We start from the raw sequence: 16,347 nt of genomic DNA on the forward strand, positions 1-16,347 counted from the left end.
TTTTCCTAAGTAATATGGTAAAGGAAGCAAAAAAGTAGCATCAGCTATTGCCTGGTTAGTATCAAACATGCACGGATCTTCCCAAAAGATAAATATGTACATGTGACGTTGCAACGAGACTCTGCTATCACGATACCATTTGTGTGATAGCTATCGATGTCCCTTGCGTAAAGGATTTCCCCATCTAGTCACCATGGGACACAACTCTGAGGGGCAGGAGGGGTAAAGGAAGGGGGAAACGGAATGGCCTGCACTGCACAGCTCCTGCCATCTGCTATTCATGATACAGGTGGCTGGTTAACGGTGTGAGAGGGAAGGACAGAGGGAGGGAGGTGAGGCTTCGCGTTACCTGCTCTCCACTCATCCACCTCCCTCCCCTGCCCAGCAATCGCATTTCTGACATGGTCTCCTAATCACTTTATGACTGTCTTTTAACAGAATTAAGGACTTTTTCACTTCTATTTATTTAACTTAATCTGCTTGATTTCAAGAAAACACAACTCGCATAAGAAAAATTATTTCTTATTCTTCTTGCTAACTTCCTCTGTGACAGAAGACAAGAGGGCGTAATTATTACAGACACCTGTTGTAAAGTCAGTACCCAATCATGTTACAAAGTGTACATTTCTATCTGCTTCAAGTCCTTCTAATTACTCATATATTTACTGGAAAAGCTGTAGGACAGCACATATACAGGTCTTCAAGGTCATGGTCTGTGTTGGAGACAGCTTAGTGTTTCATAAGGTGAACAAAATTATCTAAGGAGAACTTACTTTAGGCTTCATCTCTATAGACAGGGAAGACTTGGGTGATAATCTGAAGACAGAAAGTAACTGTACTGAAAGTGATCACAAACCGGTAAGATTGATCATGGAAATTATATACTTTCTAAGGAGAAGAAAGGAGAAAAGCAACAGAAAAAAATACCTGGACAGCATATGCAAAAGGAACAGGAGCTGGGTGGTAGGCAGTCCTGATGTATTCAGCACAGCTTAACTAACTTCATTCGATGGCACTTCAGGAGATGTCACGGATTGACCTAAACTAGGAACAATTATCCTCGGGAAGTCATAGAAGATACTGAAAGGACCAAAGAAGGGCTAAAAGAATATTTAAGATGGGAGAAAAGGAAGATTCAGAAAGCATAGCTAGCCTAATGGCAGGGACCAGCAAGTTACTAGTAAAGTTCTTTAAAAATCCAGTCACCATCCCCTGGTCCTTGTGGCCTGTGACACCTTTTGATATTGCTCCTGGCCACCCGAAATGAACACTTAGGAATATGTGCATGTATGTACATATGTCTATATCTATGTATATACTATTGAGGATAACAAAGAAAAAGTATAATATTGCCTGCCATGTGCTACCTGACAGAGCTTCTATGAGCCGAGAAAAATTCAAGTTGTTTATAATGAGGTTGCTCAGCATGAATCATCTCAGATCAAATTTCTTTCCTTTGTTGGAAAACTGGCCAACTAAATCATCAGCAGGAAGGAGAAGCCCAGCAGGACTTGGACACTGATGGTGCGACTCCTGATGTGGTGACACGTGACATGCCCCATACACAAACTAGCTTCAGTCAAAATGCAGTGGTTGCACAAGAAGTTGAAATGTACATTTAGAGAATAATTATTGGTATTGAAGCACAAGTGGATTGGAACACACCGAGGGAATCTGCAATGACCTGCTCCATGCCGTGGCTTGGAGGAGAGATCAGGCTCTCTGGGGAGGATCCGGGAGCCATGGACTTTCCAGAACAGGGTAAGAACTGCAAATGGATTTGATGAACTACAGAAATCAGTCAGATGAAATTCAGTAAGGCAAGAGCATTCCTCGGGAAAGTAAGATTAAATACATAAATAAAATATCAAATAAATTAGGAGAGCAATTTAACAGGGAGATGGGGAGAGGACACAAAAAGATTTGGAAGTTTTAGTATACTTCAAATTAAATGCAGTGGTCTCGCAAAAGAATAAACAAATAAATCACAGGATAATTCAAGTTGGAAGGGAGCTCAAGAAGTTTCCTTTCCAACCCCAGCTCAAAGCAGGACCAGTTGTGAGATGAGACCAGGTTGCTCAGGGCTTCATCCAGTCAGGTCTTGAAAACCTCCAAGTACAGAGACTGGACAGCCTCTGTGAGCAACCTGTCCCCTGCCTTGCCTATGCTCCTGGGGAGAGAGTTTCTCTTGCCATCCAGTCAGCACCTTTCTTCTTTCAATTTTTCTACCCAAAGTCACGTTTTCTCCAGCCAGCCCTGGTCCCCCAGCCTCTCCTCAGAGGGCAAGTGCTCCAGCCCGCGACCATCTTGGTGACCCTTTGCTGAACTCCCCTCTCCTAAATAAAAAAGGAGGTATTTAATAAAAGTAGCATATTGTAACACATGGGAAAGAACTTTTGTGCCATACACAGCCACCAATGAGGTCTCATATGGGGTGGCGTCCAGTTTTAGCCACTGCACTTCAAGGAGGATGGAGGCACACTGAGGGAATCCAGAAGAGACTAACAACAGCAAACAGAAGTCTGGTAAACACCAGGGCATGGCCCTGGTTAGGTAAACGTAGGTCCCCAATGGACTGTTCACCCCGAGCTGGTCCAAGAAGTTCATTGGTGACTCCCGATTTTCTGCTGCCTTCTCCACCTCTCCCCAGCAAGGCTTGTCTTCTCTTACACTTCCATGTTGCAGAGCCGGTGCACGGGGAGAAGAGGAGCTGATGAACATAACCTCCAGGTTTATTCCCCTGCTGTCTCCCCCTCTGTGTATCACTGCAGGGCTGAGCCTCGCGAAATCGCTCCCGTCTCCTGGTGCTGCAGCCCCAACGAGCCGCAGGAGGGAAGGAGAGCAACAGCAGCAAACCCCACTCCCACTGATGCACATTATCTAACTTGCTAACTATAATACAGTCTAGCTCCAGAAATGAGGAGAATTTTGGATCAAATCCCAGAAAAATCACTCTTGGCATGGCAAACAATCTTTAAAGGTGCAACAGCTGAAAGAAACAAATGAAAATCAGATGAATGGGGCTGTCTGGCCCCTTTTGTAATTGTCACTCCAAATGTTTTAGGACCATGGGAGAGCAGTTGTGCTGTCTCAATAGATGTTGCTTCCCTGAATGTTCCCAAAGCTCTGGGGCGAGTTTGTCGTACTGGTAGGAATAATCGCAGGTCCTCCTTTGAAAACAAGATCTTCAGAGATGGAGACTGAAATTTGAAATTAGTATTTCTTTTAGAGAGGCAGAAACTAGAAATAACACTTCTTATTAGAATAAGTATATATGTTTTGCATTGGTATATTTGTTTCTCCTGAAAATACTTTACATGAATTTTTCCAGAAAATCACCAGACATCTTGGACCAGCTTTCTTGCAGGCAGGCAGTGGGTGACAGCCATGAGCAGCAACACCACGCTCCAGGTCAGTGCACCCTGTCAGCAGCTCCCAGTGAGGTTTCACAAGGCGTATGCCATGGCCAGCACACCCCGGGAAGGGAGATGACTGGCCCAGGACCACAGCAAGCCTGCAAAGATTGTTCCCTCCAGCCGGTGGCAGGGCGAGAAGGAAAGTCAACCTCCCGTGCCAGGGTCGATGCTCTAGGTCCTGTGCACCTCCACCTCTTCCTCCACACAGAGCCATACTTTGCACATTTTTCTCTGATGAGAAAAGACTAATAACACAGCTGTGCTTCTCTCTCACCCAGCTGACACCCTCCTTCCTGCGATGGTGGCCTTCTCTGATGATAGGCAGTCAGTTTTCATTTGATTTTGATCCAGTAACCCACGAGTTGGGTTCCTACTGGGGAGGACCAGCTGAGGGTCTTCCCAGCAGTTTGCTAAGGCTACAGCTGCCCTGCCCGGCTCCTGGAGGTGCAGCTTTACAGCCACAGCTCTGGCCCCGCGACCCGTGGTGAGCAGCCAAGCCTCTTCTGATTGACAACACCCCTTCTGCTGGCACTGCCAGCTACAAGTGCGCCCCAGCCTTTTAGCCTTGCATAGGGGATACAAACTTCTGGACAAATACCACCAGTAAAGACTATGAGACTTTGGTCCCTGAACATTAGGTACAGGTATCTACATTTTAGCCAAAAAAAAAAAAAAAAACCAACAAAAAAATTCTTCCTTCAGAAGAGCACCCCAAACTCTTAAGTACAACTTTTTTCCAGCAGCTCGAAAATGTAAATGTTAGATACTAAAATTCAGCTTTGACTCTGAAATATTCAGATTTTCAATAAGAATAGTTTATTTGACAGTAGAAACTACCTCATCTTCTCCACTTTTCATAAAATCCTCCTCCATTTTTCATACAATCTTTCCAATGTAGAGCTTCTAGCTCACAAGACTGAGTGTGAAAAACAGTAAATTAATAAAGAACATCTGTCCCCATCTTGAAAGAACATCTGTCCCCTTCTTGGTGTAGTATTTATGGCTTTAGTTTGGATCATTAATACCAAATATAGAAGCAACTTCCGTAATTCCATATGCTGAAGCAGCATGTAGGTATGATCCACATCCTACGACTTTATTTCTAAAATGCTAGCTTCTGTAACATTCTTGAAAAACTTGTATCTCTCTATTCAGGCAGAAATTACTTATATTTTTCATAATGTCTTTATCAGTTTACTTGCCCATTAAATACACAATAGTCAAGGGATCAACAGATGAAAGTTTGCTGAAATTTACAGTTCAAGATACAGCCCTCTATGGCATTAATATCTATCTGAAGTAAAAAGATAACTGTCAGTAGTAACATCTATACCATGCAATAAAAATAGATTCAGTTAAGCATTTTTCTTTTGATGTTAAATTGAAGGTCTTCATAGTTCAGTCACTTCTCCATATTAAAAATAAAATACACCTAAAAATACTTTGTTTGGATTTTACATACTTAGCTTTAAAATGGCTGTCTGTTCATCCTTACAACATACACTATTTTATGCGTATAAAAAATGTTAGTAGGAAACCTTAGAAATAACAACAGAATGAAATAACCTAGACAACTGTATTTTTGTATTTATTGCTTCTTAAATCTACTAGTAAAGAATTCTGCTATTTCACCAGTAATTTCAACCATTGATAAAACCCATTCTTCATTGCTTCTCAGATAATCTCATTTTACACACCACTATTCTCCTGGGTATATTTTCCTTCATTCACCATAATCTTTAAATCCTTTCAAAGCAGAGAAGGAGACAGGAAAACAAACAGGAAACAAGCAAATAAAGAAGTGTTATACTGTGGTTAAAAGTTAAAAACCTAAAGGTGGGTCTTATGGGACAAGAGTTTTATTTTTGGCTACTTCAAACTTTCAGTGTCATCTCAGCCAACCTGCAACATCCCTGTACCTCAATTTTCTTAGCTGTAAAATGGAAAACATGATTTTAAACCACATAGCCCCACAGTGCACTGGAAATATGATTGCATTAGTATCTGTGAATTATTGGAAGGTATTATTAAGTTGAAGGTATTATTGCTGAAAGCAGCCAAATTATTTCACAATTCTGCTATAAACCTGCCTTCGCTAATTCTGTCTCTTGTTTTTATTACACTTTTCCTCTATTGCAGATAAAGGATCTCTGGTACTAACTCCATTTAAATGACTGTCTCCTGCATATCAATCCTAATCCTGCAATGAATTATTATATCTCACAAAATAATGTTACAAGGCAGAATCCCAACAATTGGGGTAGCTTTACTTCAAACTTAATACCCAGTCATTACAATGACCTTACATTTAAGTTATCTTGTGTTTTAGAAAAAAAAAAAAAATAGTAAGAGCCCTCAGACTGTGGGACCAAAGAACCCAGAAAGGCTTTCAAAATTAAGTCTGGGTTCAGCATCTCTGGGAAAGAACTTCTCCTGCCAGCCTTTGTGAATAATTTTTCCAACTCTCTGAGATCTTCAAGGATTCTCTTCCTTCCATCACAGCCCACTGGGGTGCCCCCCATATGGGCTATGACTAGGTTTATCCTACCAGAAAGCCTACTCTGACTCATTACCAGTTTTTTCTCCCAGAGGCAGACACAGCCCAGAGCTTTCCCCAGAGCCCTAAAGAGGCGCCTACCCACCACCTCCCGAAACAACAGACCGCAGGTTCAGCCCCGTGGGGAGAGCGTGCGTCAGCATCGGGGTGATGCCTGATCCAGCTCTGCTTCTGCAAGGAACAGCGTGGGCAGAGGCTCTCCCCGCACCTCCCTGCCCACCTGCTGCGGGGAGGACGCTTTCGGCCCTCGCTCCTGGCTCGGGGCAGGGTGCAGCACTCAACACCATGGTGAGAGGTCTTATGGACCATGGTGGCTAAAAGCACCGCATGTCACTGGCTGGAGCAATAAATAGCAATAGCCTCAGGGTTGGCAGTCTGGGATATGCTTGCAGCTAGTACCTAAAGCTTCTCTGCTGCCTGCAGAATGACAAATCCTAAAGACCTGACATTTTAATTGGTGTATTTTAATGAACTTAGCTATGCTTCCTTTTAACCTCTAAAGTTCTTCCCCACAAATACATATTTCCACCCCCTGCCATGATTTCAGGGGTGAATGAAGAGCTCAATTCCTTCAGTGGGACTTCTCCTATTGATTTTGGTTCCAGAGTCCTTAGGCTTTGCCTGTATGATTTCAGTTCTATTTTAAAGGTTTAGGCAATCCTAAGAGCAACCTCGGCTATTTTAAACTATGTTAATTTGAACATATTAATCTACAGTTTGCAGGCTCAGAATTCAACATCCACAGTCAAAGATGACTCAGACTACTCAGTCCTTTCTGGTTGGTTTTTTTTTTTTTCCTTTTTTTTTTTTTTAAAACAAACCATCTCACAACCTTCTGTATTACCTTCTTGGCAGTTGTGATTTTTCCAACCAGGCGTCAAAGACTTTCAAAGTTGGACGACCAACTGGAGAGTGTGATGACCAAACCTACTCCAGTGGGGAATCTGCACTGGTTAGCCTCATTGTTTATATTAGGATTTTCCCCCTCTTAGGTCGCAAACAGTCTGTTAGGGAACTATGAATGAAGGTACATGCTGGCCTTGAGACAAAACCACCCACATTAAGTAAATTTAAATCAGCGCTTCCTCCAGGAAACAAAGTGTTGTAATACTTACAAGCAGATTTGATTATGGTTTAGAGAATTGTTCAAAACCATTTAGACTGATGTGTTCATTGTTTTAACAAACACTGGTTAATATCTGATGCAAAGATCAACATGCTTGATGACTCCCACGTAGAAGTTTAGTGAAAACACAGGCCATAGTAAAGCTGGAAACATCAGATCTCACCATTTTCTCAAAATATCTTCAGGTTTTATATTTTAAATTGAGGTTAAAAATAGTCTTTTCCTAACATTTCTGAAATAAAATCAAGTTCATGAAAGCAATACCATGAATAAGCTCTCAATACCGTGTTGGCCTCACTCTTCAAGGCCATAGAAATACCCATTAATCTCATCGTCAAGAACACACCTAAAACCCTCTCAAAAAATCACAGCATCAAAAATGTCTTTAGGCACATCTGTCTACTATGGCATCCAGTAAACATGCAGATTCATACAGCAGCATGCAAACAGCCTAGCAAAGAAAGGGTTAAGACAAAGAATATCCTAAAAGCAATTCCAATAATCTCTCTAGATCATTCTGTTTGTGAGAAGTATTCTGGCTGGAAAGCTGGACTGGTATCAGCTCAGAAGTTGTTGTTGATCTGACATAAGCCAAAGGAACCTGCAAACTGCAAAGAGGAAGTTGCTAGATAAAAAAAAAAAAAAAACATGGAGCAGAAGGCTCATGTTAAGATCATGTTGGATCTCCTTTATTTTCCAGAAACAATTATTTTACCTTTAATTACAAGGGGGCTTTGGGGGAAAAGACTGAAGGAAATATAGTTCATTTTAGCAAAGCACATATTGCAAAAAATAAATTTAAAAATCTATTTTTGGGCTTGAATGGTTGAAGAATCCCTGATTAGCCTCTTAATGGGGTGAGTCCAATTTAGTGAGAATGATCACCAGAGGGAGTCATTGACTTTCCCGTTAAAGTCAAAGGGAATTTTACATACATCAGGAGTGCAGAATTTGGGGGCAGAGCTGAGAAAGACTCGGAACAGAGTGGAGTTCAGGGACTAACACAAAACACTGTTTTATGGATTTCATCTGAATCCACTTTCCCCTCTGGAGTCCCAAAGGATGGCTGTTGTATTCCACCGTGACAGTTAGAGAGAAGGCACTGAAGTCATTCATTCAGTGGGTACACACTCCCACAAAAAAAAAAAATCGCAGCACTTAACTGGTTTTAAAGTGCTTTGGAGTAGTGTAAATACTAACTGCTCAGTTTTCTCTTTGGATATGCAACATATCACAGTCCTTCTGGAAAAGCAATTTTTAACAGCCCCCCCGAAAATCTCCAGGTGCCATATACGGGAGTATGTCATACCTCTTGGGAATATCAGGACTTCAAACAGGAAAAGAAAAGAGGGAAATGGAGACAGGAAAAATGGCTAGTATGGTTTTTTAGGTTGTTTTGGTTGTTTGTTTGTTTTTTTTCTTCGATGTTAGTGACTAAAAGAGTAAGTGAGAATAGGCTTTGTGAACCAAATGATAAAATGAGCTAAGTAGATGAACCAGTCTACTCAGCCATGAGCAAGTGTGTATTTCACGCTCAAACGCCTAAATTTCATGACCTTCAAATAAATATTTTCATGTTAAGAACTGAGTTTTTCCTTGCTGGACTTCAGCTCAACCTTGTTCTTGCCACAAAAGCCCAGGTTTGAAGACAAGCTCATTCACTAGGCAACTTTCCTCTTAATTCTGTACAATAAGATTATACAGCAGAAAATTAGGAGATTAAAAAAAGGCAAGGAAACAGCCCCACCCAACCAAATGCAATTTCACTTCCCTAGAAATGTCCTCTGAACAAATGGAATTAAATTTATTTCTGTGTTCCCAGGTAACGGCAGCACCTTGTTTTGCTTGTTTATTTAATTACTTCTTCTTGTTCATGCAATTAGCTGAGAGACTGCAGCTTTTTGTTCATTATGTTAACCATAACACAGTTATTTGCATAGCTGTTTCCATTTTGAGGCTGAATTTTAGATAGAGGCTCTATTTTGGGCTGTGGCAGGCAAAGAACCGCTGGGAAGCCTCATGCAAGGCAGCATGCAGCAACCTGCTCCTTCATGGAGTGAGTCGCTCCAGGAGCCGCACTGACTGCCCGTCTGCTTCTGACAGCAAATCAAAGCCCTGTGTCCAACATGCGCTGCAAAGCACTGCATGGCTTAAGACCTGGTTGTCTTTCATCATAAGTACCACCAAAAAACAGCTGAGTTCACCCTAAAGCATTTTCGCCAACAGGCTGTCCAAGCTTAACTTTACTGCCCTTTAGAATGGTACAAGACACCACTCTGGTCAACGTATGCTTGATTTAAAATTATCAGTACTCTCATTGTGGTTGGGCAAAAAAATTTAGAGATGAAGGATACTTTAGGCTTTCTTTCATGAACAGTTTGATTAACATCCAGTTGAGTCTAGTGCTGTTGCAATGCTCAAATGAGTTGTTGCGCAGTTAAATCTTTTTTGTAAACACTCAAGATATATCCCCAGATCACAAAATTTAGCAGAATGCTGACCCTCTCCATTAATAAATGCAGCAATCACCACCCGCCAAGTCCTCTGAGTTTCTGGCAGTGAACTGAAGTCAGCTTATTTTTATCTAGGTTGCTCAGAAATTGAGGAATCTGCACCTTCTTACAGAAATGAGAGGCAGAGTCAGTGCTAGTGGGAGTCTGCATGCTCTGGTGCACAGGAGGCACCTTCACCTCAGCCTCCAGGCACCTAAACACCCCCAAAACTCTGCCTCTCAGGAGAAACTGCACACCAACTTACACTATTTGAAATATAGAGAACTGGAACAGATAGCTTGGAAAAATTGTCAATCTTTGTAGTTTACAATTCAACCTTCATATATGACCCATAGCTATGGTTAGGATTAGTTCTGTAACCAATTGCAGCAAGACGCAGCCTTTTAATGGCATCGTTTTAACCCTACCTGTGCCATCTGTCTCTCCAGCTTTGACCGGGGAATATCATCAAAATAGTTTTCATTTCTTCTTCTCCTTGCATCGCCCTGCATGATAATGTGGGGAACGTCCAGGGAGCCACCAGTAGTGAAAGTGCTTTGGCTAAGTGATGGAGACAACTGAGGAGGAGTGTGGTTACCGCTGGGTTCCTGGACAGAGAGAAGAAAAATGCAGCTTAAGAAGAACAGCATATTGCTGACTTCAAACCACACATTTAAAAGTGTATTTGAATTATTCATACTAAAAAAATTAAGGAATAATTCCTGAAGTAGAGGTTACTGTGGATGAACTTTGAGATTTGCTACCTAAGGTGCAGAGCCCATGTGGAAGGAAAAATAATTCACTATTTACATGAACTAGTGGCAAATTCCCTCTCCAAAACCTCCTTGTGTAATATATACTCCCTTCTAGGACTGCTAGAGAGATAAAACAGTGAGTTACTTCTTGTCAAGGCCCAAATAAAGCCATGATTTAGGACTAGCTATTCCTAAGATGAAATACATTCTCACCACTTCTGAGCAGCCACTCTGAGCAGTGAAAGTGATTTGAAAGTGATTTGAACTCTAGCAACATCTCTTGCTGGAAGAAAGACATGCATGAACATTTACAAAATATAGATGCTTTGTTTGCAATTTTTATAGATCTTGCAGAACATTTGTTTAACGGGAAGTACTGGATATCAGAAACAAGCTAAGTAACAATTCCTAGAATGCATGAAAGCATCAGAGTACAAAAATTTTACCAGGCTTTTCTTGCAATCTGTGCTGACCTGTGACCTTGTACCAGTGTGTAAATACCATAGCGAATTGGTACATGAACTCTATCTAATAAACAGCTAAACATGTCCTCCTGATCATACATTCTACCAGGATCTGCCACCACACTGCTCACAGCCAGCCACTTTATGTATGTTTGGAAATATCTATTCTCGTGCGCATCACATCACTTGTTCAAACACCAGTTACAAACATTGGTGCCCAGCTCCACCATTCAACACTGTCTTGGAGATTGCAACGAGCAGGAGCAGAGCTATAGCGTACTGGCCAGCCAGTCTGCACACATACCACCCCAGTGCAGACTGTAAAACACTGTCATAGCAACTGGATGGAGAAACATATTCCTCTCTCATGATGTAGGTTACTGGGCGCAATTTATCTGACACTAGAGATTTCTCTGATAGTAAATTCTTTGGAGGCAGAACGTAGCCAGGAGTGTGTTTGCACAGTGCAGACCTTGTCTAAATTACCTATTGCTGTAATACTGTGTTTCAATACTGAACAACAAGAAGGGACCTGAAGATATTAGAGGAAGCAAAGACCTGCTCCAGTGTGCATGGAGGGTAAAAAACCCTGCCTTTTTATTTAAAGAAAGAATTAAAGTGGATATTTCATGCACGATTACATTGAAGCAAACCTAATTCTGAAAAGCATCAAGGTACTTTACTCCATGCTGTTAAGAAACAAGATCTGGTGTAAGAAACCAGAGAGCTGTAATCTCTTCCAAATGGAAAGGAAAGCTGCAATTCTCTGTATGCGTTCAAGTGATAGTAACGTCTGATGTTAATATTTGAAATGTAGGAGTCTATATGACGTTATTCCTTGCAATCACAATAACAGATTAGTATTTTCCATGTTGGTTGACTAAAATCAGGGATATATAGTTGTTTAGCAACTTTTAATTAACTGGGATTTTTTTTTGTTTTTTAATTCTCTAGCTTTCCTACGATCTGAGACAAGCACTTGACATTTCCCAGGGCAAAGAAAGGAGTGTTTTCCTCTTAGGAATAGTCTTTTTCCCTCCTTCATGAAAATCCACCTACATTTGGCCCAGTTAAAAGCTTCTGAAAAGATGTAATCTGCAGACACTTAGAAGGTTTGGTGAGGCATTATGTCTAAGGCTTACCCCCAGTTCTTCCACGGGCCCAATTCTGACTAGATGGTGCAGACGCCTCTACCCTGAAAGCAACCTGAGTGCAGGGGCACCAAACGAGATCTTTTCTAATGACTGCTACCTGCCACTCCAGCCAGGTAGGTAACCTCTCTCTGCTCCCAAACACGATTCACCCACTGTTAGTAGATTGATAGGGCCATCAGAGCATCGAAGTGACAGATGACCGTGCAACGGATATACAGATTCCAGCTCTCATCGAGCTTTTCATATTTTATCAAACTGCACATAAAGAGGAAATTCACTCAGAAATCTATATCGGAAGATTGCTGGCAAGGCAATACAGATAAGAATTACAAAGTCAAGAAATAAAAGAATTACAGTGCCTCTGCATTATGGAACAGTATGTAATTGTATGATTTTATGCTATTTTCTCAAAGTCGTCCTTCACAGCACAGATGGATCCTCAACTGTGCAGTATGTTGTCATATACTCAGCACTGCGTTATCATTAGTTATCGTGTAGTCAGTATTTTATTCTCACCTTGTTTTGTGGCCCCAAACCCCTTCCCTAAACTCTATTCAAATCCTGTTCTGAAGATAGGATGACTAATATTGTCATTTTCATGATGCTCGTAAGTGCTTTACAAACGTCAATCAATTTATTTTCACCACACTCTGTGACTTCTGGCATTTTATAATCACCACTTCAGTGTGGGGGACCTGAGGCACACAGACAAAGGTTAAAAAATACCAATCACTTTGGATGCCCAATTACAATATCTATTGCCTGATTTTCCAAGTGCTTGTATTCAAAACTCCATTTCTATTGATCTAATTTGCAGCACTGTGTGTTCAGCACTTGTATAAATCAGACTCCAGACTCCAGTCAAATATGCAGAATGTCAGTAACACACAATTAGTGACTGTTTATGAGGCAATTACCTAAATAACTTACAAAGCATCATCCAAGGGCTTTGTGGCAAAAGCAGGTGTAAATCTGTATTTTCATAGCTACAGCTATTCCTTTAATCATGAATCTCTCTCCCATTCTTCCTTCATTCCTCACTCCATACCCACGTTCTCATCTCCTTTACACTCTGTAGACCAGGCCTGGATGCCCGTGCAGGTGCTATCATGTACTCAGTACCATGCTACTGTTTGTCACCAGGTATTCATGTCATGTTTCCACTCTGTTGTGAATGCATGGATACATGTCCTGCAGGGATGCCTGATCATGTATTTCACTATTGAAATCTGCATCATCTTCCCACCTCTCAGTCCTGCTGGTCACGTAATGCTGGAACCACACAGGTCAAGGCTGGAAGGGAGCTTAACAGATCCTTCCCCAGGCTGCCTAGGTGCACCACATGCCCCACAGACGTTTGTCTAACCAGTTTCTAAAAACAGGAATCCTCTCCAGTGAATTAATTCTTGTGTTAAACTATCATTAGTATTGTAACGCTGCTTCTCCAAATTTTCAGCCTAAATTGTTTTCCTTCAGTTTAAATTCCAGCCTCCAGTGCTGACCGGGTGACGATGGGGTTCCATGAATAACATGGGAACTGGTCCTGTAATTAAAGATTATAATGCACTCAGGGAAGGAAAGAAAGATTGCATAGGTAACCAGAGATACAGTATTTTCTAACTTTTGAGTATATGACTCTGAAATCAAATAACTTCTCCTTAGTACATAGTTATTGTGGGAATAACATATTTTGTGGATATTTTTAATGTTGCTCTTCCTCAATATAACCATTTTTTCCTTTGAAATATTTTAAAAGCTAATTAATAGAAAAAGAGTCAAAAAAGATGAAGTGCTAGCCATGCTTAGGTTGACCTAGGGACCTTACAAGTAGACTCTTTAAACAACAAACTATCTTTTCTACTGATCTAGAGCAACCAGATCTAGTGGAAGGTATCCCTTCCCATGGGAGGGGGGTTGGTACTAGATGATCTTTAAGGTCCCTTCCAACCCAAACCATTCTATGCTTCTATACAAATCGATCTTCTAGTAGCAGCAGACAGTTTATTTAAACCAATTTTCAAGCTAAAAATTATTGCAAACTACAAACTAAATACTATGTCCTCATTTCACGTAAAATGGCATAGTAGCCGTTGATGGGAAAGAAAATCATAATCCAAACTCATGTCCTCCTCTTTAGGATTCTCTGTGAAGACTCCAATACCACAAGGTGATGAATGACATTTAGCACTTGCCCGCATCAGTAGCTCTAGCTGTGGAGCAGCAGACTACTTTTTGTCATTTTGACTACAGATGGAGGACATCCAGTTTTCTCCTTACTATTAACTGAGAATATACAGTCCTAACCAATAACATGGGCTGTGGAAACTTTCCCACCTGCTGAAGAGGAACTAATTCCCCAGTCCAGAGCACTGAATGTATTGAGCAAAAATGTGCGACTTTCAAATGATTCCTCTTTCCTGGCAGTGTTTTAACACCTGCCATGCATCAGGAATCATTCACATAATATATAAAAAAAAATACAAGAAAAATATCCATGTTTGTGCAATGTGCCTTAGAGCAGGACATTATAGACTTGTGAGACATTTTTCAACATGGCATTAGGAATAGGTTGTATTTGGGGGTGGGGGGATCTAAAATGTCTATATGTGGCACTTGAGAATAAGCAGGGTGAAAACAGGCTGCTCACAGAAATTGTACGTGTATGTAAAAATAAGCCCTCATTCTGTCTTTCTCTATTTCTCTTTACACCAAGAAATTTAACTTGGGAGCACAGACACTCTCTGACATTTGGAAATGCAGCCCCATGAAAATAATCAGATCCAATCAAATGCAAAAGGTGTGACCTAAAATATCACAATAAAAAGTGTTGATATGAACTCTCTTGGAGAGAACACAGTAGGAACGGGTCATCAGACCATAACTCGATAAGGGTAACAGACAGCCAGGAAGCAAAGGCATTGGATCGGAGAAACTGAGTGAAGGTGGTGTAACGAGAGGAGACTAAATCTGGTCAAGTTCGGAAAAAGCCCAGGGACATTGCAACAAGGTTTCTGAAAGAGGGAATACAAATGAAAATTAAAAACACAACAAAACTTTTGATACACACAAATGCCATTAAGATGTTTCTATCTCAACAATTTCCAGAGGCTCTCTTTAAAGAAAGCATAAAGCGTATATCTGAAAAGTGCAAGCACTTGAAAACATGAAAGGAAAATGGTAACTCTCCTTCCACAATATTGATCGCCTGGGCTGGGATTCCTGTGGGCAAATGTAGACGTGCAGCTTGTACACACCTGCTCCTGAGCTAGTTCCTTGAGCAAAGAAGATAAGCTGGTACTTCTAAGATACTACTTATCTCATCCTAAGGTAGACATCTGAAACAGGTCAGATGAATCACCCTGTAAAAATGTCAATTTATCTCCGCTGGCTATACAGGGAGGTGCGACTGAGCAGGTCAGCCTAAGACATCTACGCTCTAAGCTTCTGAAGTGGCTGTTGTTTTGATGTGAATGTTATGAAACGCTTGCTGACTTTTCGAGAAATGCAAACAAATTTTCATGGGGACTCACCCTGAGGGTTATTGACCGAGGTGGTTTCTGAGGCGGATCTTCGTGAAGCCTGTCTCCCAAAGATGCCAGAACGCGCTTCCGGTGGCCAATCAAGCTAATTTTTAAGACCTGAAATCATAACAAAAATACCTCATTAAAAAGAGCACATTGCAATCATTAAATGAAGATCCATTCAGAGTGAAGCCATTTTCTCTTTAAACCTTTTAACATGTTAGTCCACTACACAGGCTAAGCATTCAGAGAGCACTGCGAGGCAAACAATCAGCAGAGAAAATGAGAGGTGAGATCAAACAGAGGAAAAACCCTGTAAAATGAAGGAAGAAATCAAAGTGGGTATAGATGTGGAAAACTGAAAAAACAATAGACTCAAAAATAAGTAAGGAGGAAAGGAAAATGAAAGAGGAAGAGAAGGCAGCAGAGAGGGAGCAAAAACAAGGGAAGGGGAGGAGGAGACTGCAGAAGAAAATGTAGAGGTGCAGGCAAACAGTGAGTGATGAGGATTAAAGGGATTCACGGGATGGATGAGGAAGAGAGTGAGGAAGAGCCAGCAAATGCTTAGAGAGGGCAAGAAGGGAGAAAAGGAACCGCACAATGAATAAATGTTATCACTTTTAAATCTATTCACCATGTCTTTCCTGGGTAAACTCCGAATGAGACGTACAGTTTGCATTATCGTGTAGAATCATCCTTGTGTAAGAAACACAGGATGGACAAACTATGTCCTGGAAGTCTATTACTTTTATCAGATGCAATGAAATAATCTCTGTTGCACACAAACGTGACCATCAGTGGATGGGTTCAAATACCTTGTGCTTGTCCACACTCCTAGCACGCTGCCAAAAAGGTGTCCCAA

At 41.2% G+C, this 16,347-nt stretch overlaps 1 protein-coding gene across 7 annotated transcripts in view; it reads right to left on the minus strand.

Moving 5' to 3' along the window:
• ANKS1B (ankyrin repeat and sterile alpha motif domain containing 1B) overlaps positions 1–16,347 on the minus strand; it is a 441,565-nt gene that overhangs the window by 38,205 nt on the left and 387,013 nt on the right. For all 7 annotated transcript variants that reach the window (XM_087765654.1, XM_087765653.1, XM_087765652.1 and 4 more), the window contains 2 exons: positions 15,495–15,602; positions 10,020–10,199 (listed from right to left, as the gene is read on the minus strand). In XM_087765654.1, the coding sequence (XP_087621780.1) occupies positions 10,020–10,199; positions 15,495–15,602 (288 nt within the window). The remainder of the gene's footprint in view (positions 1–10,019; positions 10,200–15,494; positions 15,603–16,347) is intronic.

This window comes from Nipponia nippon, unplaced genomic scaffold (assembly GCF_047370975.1).
Source record: "Nipponia nippon isolate SJK-2023a ecotype South Korea unplaced genomic scaffold, ASM4737097v1 scaffold_3, whole genome shotgun sequence".
In the NCBI taxonomy this organism is placed as follows: domain Eukaryota; kingdom Metazoa; phylum Chordata; class Aves; order Pelecaniformes; family Threskiornithidae; genus Nipponia; species Nipponia nippon.